Raw genomic sequence first — 21,262 nt, forward strand, 5'->3', positions numbered from 1 at the left:
TATACTCTCATATAAGCGCCTACCATTGATATGCCTGCACACCAAATTTCAAGTTCGTGTGACTTATGGATTCGAAGTTATAGCTGATTAAAAATTCCACGCCTATGGGATGTGCCACGTCCCTTTTGCAAACTCATTTATATGTACCCTCGTATAAGCACCTACCTAGGAGTCATACTTTTGGCTTTATCGTGCTATAACTAATATATATTGATCATCACTTGTAGTACAAATTTTGTTCCATTATTAATATTAGATAGATTAAGGTAACGATCAAATTTCTAAATTAAAATTATTCTACTACGGTACATTCCGTTTAGCTGCCTATTCGTTTATTTAGCTGCACTTTTCTAGTATAATGCTTAATTCGGAAGGAGTTTTATTCATTATGAACGAACCTTTTTCGTTTAACAGCATCGCGAGATTAAAAATGATTTAATCTTTCCATTTCAAAATAATCTAAAGAGGGTAAGGTTTCAAAAAAAAAAAAACACACAGTTTTAAATATCCGAGTTATCTAATAGATAAATATATATATGTATATCCCCTTTTTACAAACTCATTTATATATACTTTACTCTGAAGACCTCCCATAGATAGCTATGTATAAATACCAAATTTCAAGTTCATGTGACTTATGGTTCCCAATTTATGGTTGATTAAAAATTCCACGACTACGGTATGTGCCACGCCCCCTTTTATAAACTCATTCATATACACCTTACTATAAGCACCTACCATAGCTTATGGATCCCAAGATAGAGCTGATAAAAAATTTCACGGCTATGGGATGTACCACGCCTTCTTCTATAAACTCATTTATATACACCTTACTATAAGCACTTATCGTAGCTGTGCCTGCATACCAAATTTCAAGTTCCTGGGGCTTATGGTTCCCAAGTTACAGCTGATAAAAAATTCCTCGCCTACGGGATGTGCCACGCCCCCTTTTATAAACTCATTATTACTATAAGCACCTACCGTAGCTGTGCCTGCATACCAAATCTCAAGTTCGTGGTGTTGCCAACCGTCCCGTTTTCGGCGGGACTGTTCCGGATTTTAGAGCTATGTCCCGGTCCCTGTACAATATATGCCGGGACGCAAAATGTCCCGGTTTTTGGGAAGAAAAAATTTTAGACATCTCATTAAGAAAAAAATTAGAACTTTTAAAATATGTACATTAAGGTGGTCAAATTGTTCCGACGACAGTTTTTCGACGAATCGCATGGTATTTTCGGTTTCTCTAGATAATTCTAAGAGAAAATTTAGAAGAAACTATAAGTCGGAAATGGGTCTCTAACCTGCGCATTTTTAAAAGAAAAATTTACTTGTTCTTAAAATTTAATTTTTTCGTTATATGCTATTTTAGAAAGTTTTCACCTTTTACCGCCCAAAATCCGTGTCAAAATTAAAAACGCACCATCATTTTAATTTTAGTTATTTTTTTTTAAGATATGGTTTACTCTTTAACAACAGTCGTATTAATCTAAGTTTCAAACTCTGTGCAATATTTAGAAAAAAATTAGCAAACTTTTGTAAAAATTTAAGCCTTTTTAGATGGATTTCTTAGAAGGCTTTTGAGTATAGAGTTTCGTGGTACATTCAATTTTATTAAAATAAAGTGCAATTAGCTAAGATTTACCATCGATTTTTATAATTTTTTGTTGAAAAAAAGTCATTTTTGTATGGAAGAGGCACTGTTAGTAAAAAAATTGGCAAAAATCAATGTTAAGTCCTAGACGCCTTCATATCAAGTTTTTGTTGGTAAAATACAAAAACCGTTTCTTTTTAATGTTTGTTAAACTTTTAAGTTAAAAATTAACAAAACAGATGTATTTCTCTTCCTAAAGGTGAAAACGTGCCAAGTCCACTTTATTAAAAACTTAGTTTTTGATGCAGAATGATATACAATGCGAAACTTTATCGATTTTTCGTCTCTCGTGAACAACTTCAAAAAATGGACTTGGCACTTTTTCACCTTTGGGTAACGATTTGCTTTTTAAAAATGGTTTATACAAAAAAAGAAATGTAGGAAACTTAAAAAAAGACATTTTATATGCAAAAGTTTCAAAAAAAAGGTTAAAAAAAAATAATATTGTTAAAAGGTAATTTTTACATTTTTTTTTTAGTCGACAATAAAGTCAAAAATTTTAGTTACGAGTTCATTTTAAACAAAGAATTCAAGCCGTGGCTGCTTAAACAAAATGAGTACACAAAGCATGTTCGACATTTTTTTGTTTGGAAGAAACTGCCAAAAATCAACGCCATTTTTTACCAACATCAAACTGGCACTTAGTTATACAACAGTGTCAACTTGTAGGCAAATTTATTGTATTTTCCTGAGTTTTGCACGAAGTTTAGATAAATTTTTATGTTTTTGTTGTAGTATAAACTACGTTTTTATAAAAAATTCGAGGAAAAATTTAAGTAAAAAAGCTACATATGTACATTGTGAAAAATTACCCGTGCCAAATACACACATATGTATCCACACAGAAATTTATAACTTTTGCAGCTTTTTATTCAGATTTAAAAAAATTCAAAGTATGCAGTTTTATAGCCCATTCAAATTTAGTGTAACAAAGTGCAAGTTTAAAGTTGCTAGAAGATCGCGTTAATTTTTGGCAATTTTTTTAGTGGAAGGTATGGCTCATTTTCTTAATACAAAAAATAATTGTCGAATTACTTTGAACGGAAGAACTTGCGTGAAAAAAATTACCAAAAATCAATGCGATTTTCTAGCGACTTCAAACTTGCACTTTGTTATACTAAATTTGAATGGGCTATAAAACTGCATACTTAAAATTTTTCTAAAAAATCTAAATAAAAAGTTGCAAATAAGTGTGCAAATTTAATGAATTTTCCTGAGTTTTGCACAAAGTTTAGAGATTTTATTATTATGTTTTCTGGTGTAGAATGAACAATATTTTAACAAAAAATTATCGAAAATAAATTAGAATAAAGAACTTTGCATATATTGCGAAAAATTCACTGTGCCAATACTTCTGTTCGGCACTGTATGTAGATTATGGGTATCAGACAAAAGAAAAAAATTTACATATTTAGCAAGAAATAAGTGAAGAGTAAAAACATTCTTGGGTTAATGTAAGAGCCAGTAATTTAAGAGGACTGTAATCAGAACAAATCAGTGATTGACAATGTATGTATTTACTTGTAATAAAATAATCAATACAAACTGTTCCTGAAGTAGTTAAAAGTTCACTAAAACGTACGACGAAATTGCAAATCACCTACGTAACCGAAATCCATTTGCACTAAAATCGTATCAGCTTTTTTTTGCGAAATATTGACATTCAAAAATTGCAAAATCATAAAAATTTCAGAAAAAACCTTTGTTCTCAAATTTTTTTGTAATTCTTTGGATTTAATTAAGATAACAGTTATAAGCAGGGCAACCAAAATATGTGCTAAAAATTATGCTTCAAGCGCTTAAAATAAAACCCCCCAAAAAATGCACTAAAAATTTGTTTGTGTGCTTAAATAATTCTTAAAAACCAAACATTCTCTTAAAAAATCTTTTATTTGTCTTACTTACAAAACAACATAACATAAGAGCATAACATAACCTAAGATCATAACATAACATAAGAATGAAAACAATTCATTGGTTTAAAAATTAAAAGCACCAACTTATTTGCTTATGTTGCTGTTACAATAAACAATGAACGTTTGAGCTAAGTTTTCGAATAAAAAACTGCGCCTATTCGCACGATAAGCAGCGTTATATGTACATCGAAAAATTCTCTCTACCTCAACTCAGGTAATTGGAGCATATTTAAAGGCAACAATTTATGATATTGAATACGTTTCAATAGGCTCAGTTTCGTTTTAGATTTGACCAGAAATTTGACAAACAATTTTTTTTTTAAGATATTGAAACCTTCGTTTTTTCTTAAAATATTATCAAATTTTTCTTTAACAGAAACACAGTCACATTTATCAATAGCTTCTTTTACTTCTTGGACTATTTTAATTTGATTTACCAGACTTAAATTTAATGTTTGAAGTCGCTTGATGGCCTCAGTTAAATCAGAAAAGTTTGATTTTATATAAATAAGTTGCAACGCAATTTTTGTTTTTTTAATAATTTTTGCATAACTTTCACAGGTTGTGAATCTTCTGCATCCAACATATTAGCAATACGCTCTATTTGTTGATAGTTTTGTGCATAATAATCTGCTGCTTGTATCCAAGTTCCCCACAGCGTATTGACTGGTTGTCGCGGCAAGGGTAGTTATGGTTCTAATTCTTTAAAAATTGCCAACAGTGAGGGTGATTTCAGAGATGATTTTTTGCCGCTTGCTACTAGTCGGTCAACATTTGGGAAACAATTGCGAATTTCCTCACATACCCTATGTAATCCATGTGCCAAAGTAGTGCCTCCTTGTTTAACTCTGGGCTATTGAGCTATTGTAATGTGGTTTACTGCCGCTAATGTTGCAGTGTTAATCAAAAATCGGCTTGAAGCGTCTGTAGTTTCGTCAATTGGGATTAAAAGATATTAATTTTTTATAGCGCTTTTAAGGTTATTCACTGTAAGTTCATATAAACTGCTAACTGTTGATCTCAAAGTGGTTTCTGATGGCAAGTCTATATCAATATATTTCTTAAAAAACGATTTGAGGTGGTAATTTCTTACTTTATACAAAGGGCTATCGGACGACACGAAAGCTTCACACAAATCTTTCGTAAATTCTGCACTTTTCGATGTATATTCTGTTAAAAATTGTTGTGATTGAAGTGGTAAGCTTGAATGATGGCTGGATTTTTCTTTGTGCTCAGCGCTTTGCAAATGCTGCATCACACTGGACCTGCGGTCTGTATTCACTGCTTTATTACAAAGCTTGCAATACAATATGCTTCCATCACTTCTAAAGACTGGAAACTCAGAAACGTACCTTACCAACTTAGAAGCTCGCTTTTCTTTTGTCTTTGGCATTATCTAAATAAAAATTAGTTCTTATGAATATAAATGTTAAATTGTTTCCATAAATTACTATGTCTTACATTCAGCTTCGCTTCGCGTTGCCGCAGCATTCGCCACAATATTAATTGCGTTCCAGGTAACTTCGTGTAAAAACCTGTAAAACTGTGAAATAACAAAATTCCTCTCTTGAAGGAGAGGAGCGAGGGTGAAACAGTAAAACCCACCTGGAACGCGAAAAACCACTTTTCCTTTTTAATGTAAAGTGCCATGGAGACGACCAAATATCTTTATCAACCGCCTCGTGTTATGCTTGACAAAAAACAAGCTCACTTCTGACCGTCGTGGTGAGCAAGTGCGTGGACAAGAAAAAGAAATTGTTTTACGTTTGATTGAGCATTACCATTATTTGAACGTTACTTGACGAATTTATTTGATTGTCTCCGTGGCGCTTAAGGTTCTTTGCTTTCTGTTTTTGTTTACAAATGCAACCCTGCCTATCATTTGACACTTTTCATGAACTTGCAGGAAGAAAAACTTCGGACTAAAACCTGCAACTTCTGACTGAGAGAGAGTGCAAGTTACTCTCTCAAAAGTGGTTTGACTTACAGGTTTTTTGGCACCTGGAACGCTTTCCTGCAAAAAGCCTGCAATTCGTGAATTTCGTGAATATCGTACCTGGAACGTAACTACTAAATATGTAGCATTCGTGCGCGATCCATCAATCCCCCAGAAATGGATCGCGATTCAAATATCTTGATAAATACTGACCGTGTGACGGAGCCCATATGTACATAAATACTAAGAAGAAAAACGGAAATATCAGTTGACAACACCTTACTGAAGATGTTCACTTTCAGATTTCAGCAAGTGCAGGGAAGCGCAAAAATTAATGTCGGTTTGAATTTTTATTTTGCTTGGACTTAAATTTAAAATTATATAAAATCTTTTAGATTCAAATATATGAATTTATCACAAAATATGCAAAAATATGTATTTATTGAAAAATATGCAAAAATATGTGTTAACAAATGCAGTTCTAAGTCTTTATTTTTATGTGTATCGCATATGTATTCAATCTATTTCACCATAACATGTAACATAAAAAACATGCATTTGCATAGTTCTGGTTGCCCTGGTTATAAGTAACTATATGAACAGCCCTTGGGTCGTTCACACATAATTCTTTTGCAGAGAAATCTTCTACTTTTAATAAATATTGTTAGTGTTTCACTACGTTCTGGTTTAATAAGTAATTGTGTAATACAATCCGGGACTAAAAGTGTGTGTAGGCAAGTTGAGTTTTATTTACAAATATACAATACACCGTCGTATTACCTAAGTCATGAAGAAAACAGAAAAAAAAGTATATGCACCATATGGAAGAAAAATACTGTTGGAAAAGAAATGTCGAATTTTTGAGACCTGCACTAAACTGATAAAAACAAAATAAGTTAAGCTTTCGTTAAAGTTACTAAAAGCAAAATAGTGAAAGGAAAACTCGAACGAAAGCTTAACTTAGTTTATTTTATTCATTTGGGTGCAGTTTTAAAAAAATTTTCTTGCTAAAAAATATTTTGTTACACTATTTTACTTTATTCCTTTGATTTTATATGTTAAATAAAAGGTTATTTTAAAAAACTTTTTTTTTACATAATTTTTTTTTTAATTTTTATTACTTTATTTATTTATTAATTTTTAAGAAAAAAACGCATCCGACTTCAATTCTCGTACACAAATTTAATAGCACCGTTAATTTTTTCATGATCCAATGATCGGATCCAAACCAAATTACGGGACGAGCCGTGAGGTGTCGTCTTTCCGATCAAAAAAAAAAACAATTATAGAAATCAGTTCACGTGGTCCAAAGTTATGCGGAAGCATATATAAAATAGAAAAATGATAACCTCCCCTTTTTTGAAGTCGGTTAAAAATGTTTGAGTTCTTTGTATTTAGTTACTACATACTGTACATAAAACTTGAATAACTGTAATTTAAGAGCATATTATCTGAAGCGAATTTTCAGTATTTTCTGGTGATATATCTATAGAAGTATAATTCCCTCCCAAAGAATATTCCTGGGTGCGCCACTGAGATCAACGCATTTTTCAGTCAGTTGAACAAATTTGACTTTCTTTTCTACCCACAGTATGTTTCTTCCACATGGTGCAGATACTTTTTTCTGTTTTCTTCGTGACCCAGGTAATACGACATGGTGTATTGAACATTTGTAAATAAAACCCAATTTGCCTACACACACTTTCACAGTTACTTATTAAATCAGAACGTACTGAAACGCTAACAATATTTATTAAAAATAAATCAAAACAAGAAATACATTATTCACGATTTCTCTGCAAAATAATTATGTGTTAATGAGCCAAGTGCTGTTCAGCAAGTTACTTATAACTGTTATCTTAATTATATCCAACGAATAAAAAAAAAATATGAGAACAAACGTTTGTTCTGAAATTTTTATAATTTTGCAATTCTTGAATGTCAATATTTCGCAAAAAAAGGCTGTCACGAGTTTAGTGAAAACGGATTTTGATTACGTAGGTGATAACGAAGAAAGTTGCATTTTCAATTTTTGTCGTACGTTTTAGTGAACTTTTAACTAATTCAGGATCAGAGTGAATACGATGTCGTAAACCTTTGGTTTGGCACAATTATTATTTTAGTTTAACTAAATTTGACTTTACAAACAGGTGGGAACCTCTTCGTAATATTTTCAAGCCAAAACCTTTTTGAGTCTCATTCGCCTGACTCCCATATGGTGATACTTATCTATTTCAGTTACCTAATGCTTTCAATTCAAATGGAATTTGACTTTCTAAACAGGTGGCAACCCTCTATTTATAGTTAAGAAATAAACCCGTTTCCATACACATTTCGGTTGATACCCGTCTCTTAATAATTCATTTAACTCATTAAAAAATTTGAATTTAATTTTTTTAAAGGTGGCAACTCTTAAAAAATAAACCTCTTTGTCTACAGGTAAAACTTTTTAATCAGACACTTCATTTTTGAAAATAGAACGAATCGCGCAGATCTGATGGCACTGACAAAAAATGAAAGCTAAAAACCGTACTATTTAACAAAGTAATAAGAAATAACATATTTTTACATTTTTTTATATTCATTCCATTTAAATTTACAATTTTTTGAAATTAAAAAAAAAAATCTTGGAACACAGCAGGGACACGCTGTGTTTAATTTTATTCCAAAATTTTTATTCCTGTAGTTCTCTACTATCCATATGGAAATAAAAAACGTCAAACCAAAAAATCGGACCATAAATACGATTTTTTGGAATAGATCGATCCCTGGTCCATTTACCGGAAAAAGGATCATATATGTTAATCGCACAGTGCGTCCAAATAAAATTGGCTTCTTAGTAAAATTGAGGACGTTTAATTCAAAAATGCAATTTGTTTTTGGATAACTTTCATACTTTCACTGTAAATGTAGTTTGAAGTTGAAAATTTGGGTTCTTGGGCTTGGCCTGTAGATGTGCACTAAAGTTTAACTTTTTTAATGGGTTGCCATATGCTACAAATTTTATTAAAATTATTTAATAAGTTAAATGAAGTAGATATTACAATATGGGTATCAATGGAAATAGTTTTGAAAATACTTTACTTCTAAACAACACCTAGAAGGCTTTCCCCATGTATAAAAAATTAAATTCACATTAATTAAGGGAATAACGTTACTGAAATATGTATATCAATATGGGTATCAGGCAAAAGAAAAACTTGACATATTTAGCAAGAAATAAGTGAAGAGTAAAAACATTCTTGGGTTAATTTAAGGGCCAGTAATTTAAGAGGAATGTAATCAGAACCCATCAATGATTGACAATGAATGTATTTGCAATAAAATAATAAATACGACGTCGTAAACCTATGGTTTGGCACAATTATTATTTTAGTTTAACAGGCCTACCTAATATTCCGCACGTTGCACAATGGTTCGGAGCGCAGATCTAGCTGGACGAAACTATTTACACAAATACTCGTTGATGGATCTTTACACCACTTCTTACCTAGGGGATTTTTGGGTCACTGATTACGAATCTGAAGTCACTTATCAAAAATTCAAAATGACGGATCTAATCTGGCGGACGAAAATAAAAAAAAAACGGTAGATTTCTATGAAATTGGGTATCTGGGGATTTTCTGGGTCGCTGATTACATATCTAAAGTCATTTACCAAAAATTCGAAATGGCGGATCCAATATGGCGGACGAAAATTTAAAAAAATCGGTAGATTTCTATGTCACTGGGTATCTATTCTGGGTTGCTGATTACGAATCTAAAGTCATTTACTTAATTTACTTTATTTACTTCGGAACGGGCATTTTCATCAGATATTTCTTTCAATTTACTAATCACACAATCACGGACACCTTGTTGTCTTTTAGAAGTTTCAGCAACACTTCTCCAAACGTAGAACAACTCACTTCTTAAGATTTTACTTACCATGACTAAAATTTAAGATCACAGCAAGAAACACAAATAAATTTCAGAAAAAATTGTATAGCAGCGCTTAAAGATTTACATGCCTGTTGTATAATTTTTTAATTTAAGAAAGCAGAAAATTCGCGAGTTACTATTTTTTTTTTAACTCTTACATAACCAAAGTTTTTATAACTCCAAGTGTTTTTCTGTTTTAACACACAACCCCTACCCCCTAAAATTTGCTTATACCAATGTGGACATAAATTGCGATATGACCTCTGAATCTATAGCGGAATAAGTGTAGTTTTTTGTTTATAAAGTCAATTCGCAATTATGCAAATATCTGTGAGTGCAATTAGCAATCTTTTAAGTTAAATTTCAGCTTTTAAAATAGAGTTCTGAAATATGCGGCGTTGACTTACCTTTTTTTGTTTGTTTTCATATGTTAATGCTTTAATAAATGCAATTTCTATTTGAATGTATTGTAAGGAATGTATTCCAAGTACCATTAAGTATTTTAAAAACAAAAAAATTTTGACTTTCGTCCAGCTAGATCTGCTATTCGAACCACTGTGCGTTGGCAGTTTACTGTCAAAAATTTCTCATGCTTATTCAACTTCTATGGGACCAACCGAAATTGAACGGCGTGCGTAAAAATCTAACTTAAATTCTAAGATTTGTGTTGCGTGACATTTCAATTTGACGTTTATGCTCATTTGACATTTTGATATTTACATTTTGGGGCGACTCATGGAGGAATAAACAAGGTGATGTCAGTTACCTAACCTCACTTTTTTGGTAGCCCCATTTCGGCAATGCATATAAATGTAGTAAAAAAAGGGGAACATTTTAGGACCATTCTAACGCCCCATTTTATTAACAACCTGGCCAATTGAATAAACTCACCTGGAACTTGCAGCCAAAAGTCGCACTTATACCGCAGCTTCTCGCTGAGATAAAAAAAAAAACAATTCACAAATCTGTGGAAGGTAAACATAATTAGTCTTTATTTGCCACTTATTAATTTATTTAATTATACTTAAAATTGGTTACCTAAATTTGTACCCAATGTCCGGAAAACCTCAAAAAAATCGCAAAATTAAAAGCTGTTGAATATACACACAAATCACAATTTTTGCAAAAAATATTAAGTGGAAAAGTCACAACTAAACAGAAATGTCAAGGACAGTGATGTTCACTCTTACGTTTTCAGCACAATTCCTAAAAGGAGTTTCTCTAGTGTAGTTCTTGTTACAATTACAACAAACACCCCCCAATTGACGTCACCTTATTTTTATTTCACCATGGGGGCGACTATGGAGATAAGTTTTAATTTCCAAGTATATTTATTTTATATACATTTTTCGTTTATTTCTTTTAGATCTGCAACGAAAAATTGATTGAGACCGTTCGAAAATACGAGTGCCTGTATTCAAAACGCCACAAGGACTATAAAAATAAAAAAAATTAAAGACGAAGCTTGGGATGCTGTAGCTGTGGTGCTGGAAAATACGCGTAAGTAACTTTTATTCTTGCTATATATGAATGTGTAATTAATCAATAAGTTATAACTTTTGTAGCTTACAACTGCAAAACCAGATGGCGAACATTGTGTGACCGGAATCGGAACGAATTGGCGGAAAGCACTGGTCCGTATGGTAGTGGCAGCTCCTACAGAAAGCCGTGGAAGTTAAAAGGTGCGATGTGTTTTATAACAGACCACATGGTAGCCGAAAAGTGAGTACAAAAAATAGTTGGGTTCCAGATGCTTCACGATTTGCAGGGTCTTACAGAAAGCTGTTCCATGTGGCCACCTTCGATAAGGTTTGTTAATGGCGAAAACAGCTTTTCCTGAAAATCCTGTAAAACCTGAAAACCGTGAAGCATCTGGAACCCAACTAATGTAGTTATTGTTACTGATATAAGCTCCTGGCTACCTACACACGGCGCAACGGTTACGGCAACCATGTAATGTTGCTATTATGTGTAAGCAGCATCGGAACTAATGGCGGGAAATGTTTAGTTATTTGTACATTAGGAATGCAAATCACAATGAGGCTATCGATGTTTGAAGAATCGATGTTTCGAAAAATTACATCGATGGTAGCTTGATGTATCGAATTAAAACATTGATGTTTTTACCGATGTTTTAAGGAAAGCTTACTAATTTTTTTTAAATATTGCACACAATTTTAAATTGGATTTATATTGTTTTTGTTAAAGAATGAAATAAAATTTAATAAAAAAAGATCTAAAACTAAATATGAAAAAAATTTATTGTTAAAACTTGTGGTGGGTTTTTATTTTGAAACGAGGTATAGTTTTAATGTAAATGTATTACAATTTTAGTTAGTGCTACATACGAGTTGTTTTTGCGGTCCGCCCGCTTTTCATTCGATGACGACCTCGTCGACGATTCGATACGAGTTAAACTATTTTTTACTTATAGATATATGAACATTTATTAAATGGAATTTACGAATTTATTAAAGAAACAAACGTCCGCTCAAAATTTTAAACCGCGTACAAAATGAAATGGTTAAAAATTAGTAAAGAAACCTCTTCGATGTTTTCCAAAACATCGATGTTTTTACTTAATATCGGACTCGTAAAAACATCGACAAACGTCGATGTTTGAAGTCACGACCATCGATGTTCTCGATACATCGATGTTTTTTTACATCCCTAATGTACATTGACTTTGTGGTGTGGAGCGGAGGGAGAGGGGAAGTGGCACCTATAACCCCCACCCACCGCTAATGGCTTATATAAACATACATTTCAGATAACTTTTATTGTTTATTTATGCAAATATTTTGTGTTTATTTTCAGTACATGTACAAACGTGGAGCATTTGGAAGACGGGGAGGAGCCAGTACCACAGCGCGAAACGTCGGCGAAGAAGAAGAAACATGATGACTTGTTTGAGGACGTACTCGTTAAAATGCAGCGCAAGTACGACAGCGTAGAAGGTGGGCAGGAAGATGAATCTTTCTTCGCCTTACTGCACAGTATATTCATTCGTTTTTCTGCAGAAGAAAAGGACGAGATGCAAGTAGATATTCTACAATTGGTCGCAAATAAACTAAAAAATAAAAGTGTAAATTAAAACCGAAATGCAAATCTATCTTCTTATCTTATCTTATATGAGTAGTCCACTTGTATAGTGCGCTATGTAAATTTTTTTTGATTTTTAGTTTTTGGTGGTTAACGTACCAGTATTTAAAGTAGTTTCATGTCCACTAACAATACAGTGCAAAATCCTTATATATTCTGAAAAAAAATAGCATCAAATGTTAGCTACTCTAGCAAAAGTGGCTATAATACTTACTGTATGTATATATACTCTTTCAAAAGTCGCTATAATATTTATTGTACGTATTTATACAGGTTCAAAAGTCTCCATCTTCTGATGAACTTAGAAAACTGCAAGAAAACGTGGTAGTTTCGGTGCCTAGTGGAAGAAAAAGGAAGCAGACCAACCTTCATGGAAGAGAGAAGGCGAAAACCTTAAAAAAGCTGGCTATATAAAACTTACTGTTTCAAAAGTCGCTATATTTAATTTCTATATATAAAATTTGCAAAAACTACCACACTGGGATTTTGATTTTTAATATTATTATTATAAGCAATAACCGCCTAAGTCGACTGAAGAAAGAATCGAGTTATATATGCTATCGTTTTCTGCAACTACTATTCCATGTGTATGTGAAACTCCCACGCTACCTAGGCTATTTAAAAAGTTATAGATGAAAATATTTTTGTTTCCCCATAAGGTTAACATTACAATACAAATCTTTAAAGAATTTTTTCTCGAATTCAGGTTTCTCTTGTTAGGCGATTATTGCTTATGACCACAGATATATATATATCTTCTTATCTTATTTTATATATATAAGATAAGAAGATAGATTTGCATTTCAGTTTTAATTTACACTTTTATTTTTTAGTTTATTTTTAGTTTATAACTGAAATGCAAATTTATTTATCTATACTATAAACTATATATCTATACTATATATAAATAATAAATAAATATATACACTGAGAAAAAAAAACGCGTTGTAAAAATAAAAAAAGTTTATTTGATTACCGTTTAAAAATGTTCGTTTTTAAATCAAGTGAAAAGTCTTAACAAAATGGATTTTTTCATTATACATACACTACGTATAATGGAAATATTCAAATTAAATACGCCCGTATTAAAATGAAGCATTTTCACTGCACGAAAGCATATATGTATACAAAGCATGCAAAGCGGTGACAACACATACATACATACTAGGGATGCCAAAATATCAGGAAAATTGGGATCCCGGGATTTCGGGATATTTTTTAGGTAATCCGGGGATCCCGGGATTTATCCCGGATTTCAAATTGAGTCATAAATTTTATGAATATGAGTAAAAAACCAATATCTGAAAGCGTTTAAACATACCATTAAATAAAACTATGTATTTAAAATTTACGATAAACTGATTGTAAAACTCATATATCGCTAGCTTAGAGTGAAAAGTTTCTAACTTCACTTTTAATGAAAAAACATATTTTGATATAGGAGGCTAGATAAATTAAAATTGCATCGTTTCGAAAAGGGTAAAGGTCCTTGTTTTATGTTTTCTCGTTTATATTCAATGAAAGGAAAATTTGCTAAGGTCAAAAAAAGCTCCGAAAATTCGATAAGGCCAAAAAAGTTCGAAATCTTTTAATAAATATCGAATCCTTTCGATTCGTATGGAGTTTTGCTTTGCTTTAAACAGGCAAAATGTTGTATTCAAAGTTTTGCGAAATACTTGAAGAAAATGGCTATACGAAGTTTTTTCCTCTCCTGTACAATTTTTAAATAGGGACTTAGCAACTTTGCACTCTACGCCAGCGATATTTATTAAATCAGACAAATTTTAAAGCAAAACATTTTTTTAATTGTATTTAAAAAACCATGTAATTGAGGAACGTATACATCACAAATAATAATGTAAATAAATGTAAATGTAAGTACCAGGTACAAAAATATACAAAAACAATTTCTCTAAACATGTTTATTCTACTCTATAAAGAAATGGCGAATGGAGAATTTTTTGCCATTTTTTTCGAAATTTACTAGAAATTTTGAGGGTATACGAGTCAACCGGATCTCAGAATCGGATTCAGCGGGTCGAAATACATGTTGGTAGTTGGGTCTGGTTAAAAACACACACCCCTTTTTATGCCGGTGTTGTTATTATTGCACTTAAAATGTTTTCGCAAGAGCAGCAAAGCATTCAAAGCAGAGTCTTCTAAGCTTGACCTGCAGTTTTTACATACAAAATCTACTGATGAAAAACATATTTCGGCATCAACAATTTCAGGCTGAACTGTCAAAAGGTAGACATAATCCATTTCAAGATAATGACCCCTTTCTCCTCCATTACAAAATATTTGAACTTCTTTTACCAGCACGTCGGTCAAATTATAAGTTTTCCGATTTGAGGAAGTTTTGGGTCAAATTATAAGTTTTCCGATTTGAGGAAGTTTTGAGTAGATTGATCTAAAAAATTATATAACTTTTCCTTAAAACTCTGTTTCGTTTACATTAGCGACGCTATGAGTGAAATCATTGAAATCTTCTTCAAAAAAGGCTCAGACTGCAAAAAAGTACAGTTCCAAGCTTTTTGTTAATTGCAGTCAAAACGGCATTTTACAAAAATCATACTTCAAAATTCATAAACAAATTCTTACTATCAATTCGATATTTCAAAATTTCCGGGAGGTCAAAAACACCAGGATCCCGGGATTCCGGGATCCCGGGATCCCGGTATTGGCATCCCTAATACATACATATGTACATTCATGGTACGACATCATGCACTAATCGCCCGCTTTGATGTTGATTCAAACTCAACATTTGAAAACACATTTACATGTATGGCTGTAGCTGAGTGTGCAACGACGCTTGATACAATTGGTTGCCACCAAGAGCGTCCGGGTTTAATTACCATCAGACGGAACACAAAATTCAATTTTTTTCTTCTTAATTTTAATTTCGTATAACGAAAAAGCATCTGTGCACTTCGAAACGACATATTTTATAACGTACATACTCAAATATAAAACGAGTTGGGTTGGTGCTCTTTCATATGCGTATTTTTCTAAATTTAGCACGTTTTTTTTTTAATTCTAAAATTTTTTTCCCTCAGTGTATAAATGTGAATGTCTGTTTGTATATTACCTTTATAACTTTTTAACCACGAGACGGATTCGCACAAAACTTTGCACACTAATTTGTTTTTACCCCGGGGAGATTATCGGTATGGTTTTATTTGCAAATATGTTGTCAATTTTGCCAGAGGGCGAGGCACCTCCCATTGGCCTGCAAATTTTTAATCAGCTATAACTTTGGAACCATAGGCCAAAAGAGCTTGAAATTTGGACCGAAGACATGTCTATGGTATTCCCTTTTATTAAGTTTATAAAAGGGGGTGTGGCACATCCCAAAGCCGTGGAATTTTGTATCATATAACAATAAGTCACATGAACTTGAAATTTTGTGTGCAGATATATCTGTGATAGGTGCTTATAGTAACATAACATAAGCGTGGAGTTTTTCATCAGCCATAACTTCGGAACTACAAGTCACATGACCCTTTTAATTCCGTCTGATATGCCCTTCGAATTTGAGAGAATTCAGTTTCCAGTTCACTTAGCTTTTGCAATGGCAATAAACAAGAATGCCTAAAAATAAAACCCACAACTTTATCGAAAATAAAATGTATGATAATTGCATTGGAAAATGCATGTGTGTTAATACATACATAAACAGATGCTTTCAAGTACATCTCTGGAAATTTATGGTAGAGTACTCGAACTTGGTGTGGAGATATATGAAATCAATCCCATTCCCATGGAGTTTCATGAAAGCAATTTAAGTGAAAACTTATTTTTTTATTTGAATTTAGTATGGAACCTGACAGAAAAAACTAATTTTTCACTTAAATGGCTTTCGTGAAATTGGCTTTTAAGGTTTGGATTTCTGTTAACAATGATACGCATCCATTTTGAAATTGCCACCAACTATAAGATAAAGTTTCTAGTGCAGATTCATTATAGATCAGGATCATTGTTGCCGCCAGGGAAGCTGTTGATGGACATAACACTTTCGTTAGATTATTTAAGGCAGAAAACGACCACCGAACCATAAACTTAGCCGATAAATGTGCCAATGGAAATCGTCAACGTGGATTGTTGGTGAAAATGTTGGACCAAAATGTTTAAATAAAAAATAATAATTTTCGGTGGGACGAAGTTCTCCGGGTATGCTAGTTAAATAAAAAGTAAACTAAAATTAAACTAAAATAATCAAATTTACTTTAACAACAACTGAATGATTGAACAGTTAATTTGTATTTAGGTAATTTGATAGTTCCAATCTGTTTTGCAGTGGTTTTTGTGTTGAAGAGTTAGCGGTTTGCAAATTAGTTCGGTCGATACTACTCAAGTTTATAGTAGATTGGTCTTCATTTTCCTGATAACAATTTTGGAGGCGTAAAAAATTGTGGAGTACAATTGTAGCTAGCACAACCTATAGAAAAAGATATAATGTTGATTACATACACATTAGCACTAGGTGGCGCAAAGTGAATGGGCCTATGAAAAATTCTCCAATTTGCAGCTAGTATACCTAAAAAAATTATAATCTAGAGGCTTGGGAGGTTGAACGAATTTAAATTGAGTAATTTTTTTAACCAAAAGCGATTTCGATCGCTATACGCGCCCGAGATATAAATTTGTTATATTTTTCTTTTTCCGCTGCCCGATTTCGGTCACAACGCTTCATAATATTTGGTTTTAACGGAAACGCCGCGTCAGCTACCAAATAATATGGGAACATTGATTGTGTAGAAGGTAAATTTGTTGAAGGCGGGATATTCAGCTCATTGTTTAAAATGTTTTTCCCCACTTCTGAGTTTCTAAAAACACCTCCATCGCTCTGACTGCCAAAAGCACCAACATCGACCAATATAAAAGTATAATTACTGTCGCAAACCGCCAACGGAACCTTTAAATACGTATATTAAGCTAGCAGACCATGATCTTCGGTTCCCGATAAGATATGAGACTTCTGAAAACGGCATATTTAGTTGCTTATTATATTATTACAGATATTGCAATGGTCTGCTAGCTTAAGACTTAACCTAGCAGATCACACGTATCTTTTAAACGTAATGAGCTACAAAACCGGGAATAGTGTAACTAATGAGCAACTAAATATGCCGTTTGCAGAACTCTGATATGTTATCGGGAACCGAAGATATAGCAATGGTCTGCTAGCTTAAGACTTAACCTAGCAGATCACACGCATCTTTTAAACGTAATGAGCTACAAAATCGGGAATAGTGTGACTAATGAGCAACTAATAAGCAACTAAATATGCCGTTTGCAAAACTCTGATATCTTATCGGGAACCGAAGATATAGCATTGGTCTGCTAGCTTCAGACTTAACCTAAAATCACACGTATCTTTTAAACGTAATGGAAAAAAATATATATCTGTGCAAAGGCGAAAAGTTTAAAATTTGGTAAAGAGACAAAAATTTAAAACGAATACCTACCCGGGCGGAAAAATTTATCAAAAACTACAAACAAAAGGTGGAAAAGGAAGTCATCCAACTTAACCGAAGTTAAGAAAACAAAGGGGAAGAACAGTAAAGGTATTTAAAAAGTTGTAGAAAAGTTAAAAACTCAAACTGTGGCTAAGATACAGTGAAGAAAAGCCTATATAAAAGCGAAGACAGGCAAAGAGCTTTCAATATTAAAAAACAGCGTAGAAATCGAAAAAAAATTAACTTAAGGCGTAATAAGCTATCCCTACTTGGTCTACACAGCAGGTGTCCGGCGGCAGCGCAAGCGGGAGCACCAGAATTCAAACGGCAACAACTACAACAGTACACAGGACAGCGACAGGAGGTAGTGGCGTTACAGTCCAGCATTGTCTTATACAGGTGGTACCCATACGTATATATATGCAAGTAAGTGCCCATTAATTCTTTATTGAATACCATGTACGCATATTTTCTACGCAGCTCACTCTCTAAACCCTAAACGTTTTATCATATTCCCCTTTTGGAAAAAACCGCTATTAAATACATACATACAAAATTATTACCCAAACTAATTTTTATTGCCTGCTTATATTCACACTTCAGTTCCAAATTTCCTATCGGGCAACTTTTCCTTTATCCCGTACGGTACATTGGCCTATCTATTTGCAAATCTACATACATACATATTACATATGCTCTCTCAAACCCTCTGTTGTTCCGGTTTTAGAAAATTTGCGCCCAAAATATAGGTACATAATAGTGCAGACATTAAATACGTATGTACATAATTATTTACCCAACATCGATTGCTTAGTGTGTGGTTAAATTATTAAAAAAAATAAAAATAAATTCATATACAGATATATTCTTATATATATGTACATACTTATGTACATATGTTTATATGAAACCCCCCTCCCCTACTATCCTTTCAAAGATATTTATATAATATATGTGTTAGCATACATTTACTCACTTCCATACATCATCCCGTTGATTAGCTTAATTTCGCTAATAAATAATAATAAACTTAAACCCGTTCTAACATAAACTTATCGACATACATATGTTCATACATTTATTTACTCCTTTACCTCTCTCACGTATATTAAGCTAGCAGACCATGGTCACGACGACGTATATTAACTCTAACCTGTTGGGTATTTAGTTGCTAATTAGTTACACTATTCCCGATTTAGTTGCTCATTACGTTTAAAAGATACGTGTGATCTGCTAGGTTAAGTCTTAAGCTAGCAGACCATTGCTATATCTTCGGTTCCCGATAAGATATCAGAGTTCTGCAAACGGTATATGTAGTTGCTTATTAGTTGCTCATCAGTTACACTATTTCCGATTGTGTAGCTCATTCAAAAATTCATTTCTAGCAAAATCAATGATGTCCTCAACACACTTTAATTTAATTTTTTAATGTAACAAAACTGTTTTACGCAAATTTTAATTTCGGTAAGGATATGTCAAAACTCAGCTGTTTTTCACACAGAATTTGTTTCTCTCTAGCACATTGCTGAATTGTTTTTGTAATTTGACTTTCTTCGGCTTTTTGTTTGTATTTCAAATGAAAAATACAGGTAAAAAACGTAGTATCATGCGGGCATTAGGAAATATTTATTTACGGCGTTATTTATAAAAAGTAACGTAGATTTAAACAGTTGTGTGTAATGAGACATTTTCATAAAACTTTTGTATATAAACAGCTTTTTCATTCTATGTGCATATGTAATTTAATTTTTATGAATGTTGTATTTCTGGTTTCTAATTTGATATAAAACTAGTTGCAGTCATTAACCAACAAATAAGTTGTCAAAAACAACGTAAGCAATGCTGTTATACGAAATAAAATTATTAGAGGCAAATTTAAAATTTCAAAAGTTATTGGGAAAAGTAAAGTCTGAAAAAGTAAAAGTAAAGTAAAATAAATATGTGTCTTTATTTAATACTAGCATCCCGGCGAACTTCGTCCCGCCCAAAATTTTTATATATTTTATTGAAACTTTTTTGTCCAACATTTTCACCAACAATTCACGTTTACGATTTTCACTGGCACATTTGTCTGCTAAGATTAAGGTTTGGTGGTCATTTGCCGCTTTAAATAACCTAAGGAAAGTGTTATATCCGTTCTTGAAATTCTCCAGTTGTGCGGCATTTCATAGCACGGTTATTCGCAAAGCGAAATAAATTTTTTCCTCTTCACTCCCTGGCGGCAACAATGACCCGGTTCTATAGTGAATGTCCTAGAAGCTTTACAGTATAGTAGGTGCCAATTTCAAAATGGGTGCGAATCATTGTTCTGTACCTTAAAAGTTTGATCGCATAATAATATTGGAAAATAACATCGATTGGGCCAATTGCAACGCAGGACCGTCGATATACTCAATGGTGCAACAGGTCGATTTAATCTGACCTTCACGGCCCCCTTTTCTCACTTGGCTATTTGTAGTAATAGCTCGACTTCAGCACCACTTGGCAGCACGTTTTTGCAATAGTATTGCATACATATTTAAAACATTAGCCAAATCGGATCATAAATAAGATTTTTAGTAATAACTCAACTACAGCGCAAACTGTCGGATTAAATTGTGAAACTAAACCATCCAGAGACCCACTCAAATACACAAAAAGTTTCGTTAAAATCCTTACAACCATTTAGGAGGATTTCACTCACAAACACACCTACAGAAGAATAAAAAAATTCATTCAAAGATAGCTAAAGGTCGGTAGGTTTGTAGGCCTCACACCCCTTTTCAAATCGCCCAAATTTTCTCCATGAGTATGGACTTGATTTCAACTATATACATATCTCCATACGAAGTTCCAGTACTGTACCATGAATACTTTCAGAGATATGCAGTATAAAAATTCGATTTATATGGGAGGAGCCATGCCCCCCTTTCCAACAGCTGCCCTCTTTCTTCATGAGTATGCGATTGATTTCGTATATCTCCACACCAAGTTCCAGAACTCTACCATGAACCTTTTCCAATAGTTCCAATTTTTCTCCAAGAGTATGCGATTTATTTCGTACATCTCCATACAAAACTCTAGAACTCTACCAAAAAATTTCCAGAGATAAGCAGAATGAAAAATTCGGTTAGTATGGGAGATGTCACAACCCTTTTTACTATTGCTAAAATTTTTCTCCAAGGGTATGCGGTTGATTTCGTATATCTCCATACCAATTTCCAAAACTCTACCATGCACACTTTCAGAGATATGTAGCATGAGTAATTCGGTTTGTATGGGAAGTGCCACGCCCA

General features: G+C 32.9%; 2 protein-coding genes across 2 annotated transcripts in view; one reads left to right on the forward strand and one right to left on the reverse strand.

Annotated features, from left to right (window-relative positions):
• LOC118748881 overlaps positions 1-21,262 on the reverse strand; it is a 349,864-nt gene that overhangs the window by 212,716 nt on the left and 115,886 nt on the right. The gene's annotated exons all lie outside the window — the stretch shown is intronic.
• Positions 10,721-12,522, forward strand: LOC118748896. Its single transcript, XM_036483633.1, has 3 exons — positions 10,721-10,923; positions 10,989-11,145; positions 12,241-12,522. Exons 2-3 carry the CDS (start codon positions 11,111-11,113, stop codon positions 12,515-12,517), a joined length of 312 nt encoding a protein of 103 aa, XP_036339526.1. The 5' UTR covers positions 10,721-10,923; positions 10,989-11,110; the 3' UTR covers positions 12,518-12,522.

Source organism: Rhagoletis pomonella, unplaced genomic scaffold (genome assembly GCF_013731165.1).
Source record: "Rhagoletis pomonella isolate Grant_MI unplaced genomic scaffold, Rhpom_1.0 Rhpom_scaffold_00001, whole genome shotgun sequence".
NCBI classification, from domain to species: domain Eukaryota; kingdom Metazoa; phylum Arthropoda; class Insecta; order Diptera; family Tephritidae; genus Rhagoletis; species Rhagoletis pomonella.

Excerpts from the sequence above, each read along its gene's own strand:
- LOC118748896 (XM_036483633.1), top strand. The coding sequence starts at position 11,111 with ATGTGTTTTATAACAGACCACATGGTAGCCGAAAA. Across the intron at positions 11,146-12,240 it reads GACCACATGGTAGCCGAAAA|TACATGTACAAACGTGGAGC; the intron begins GTGAGTACAAAA and ends GTTTATTTTCAG.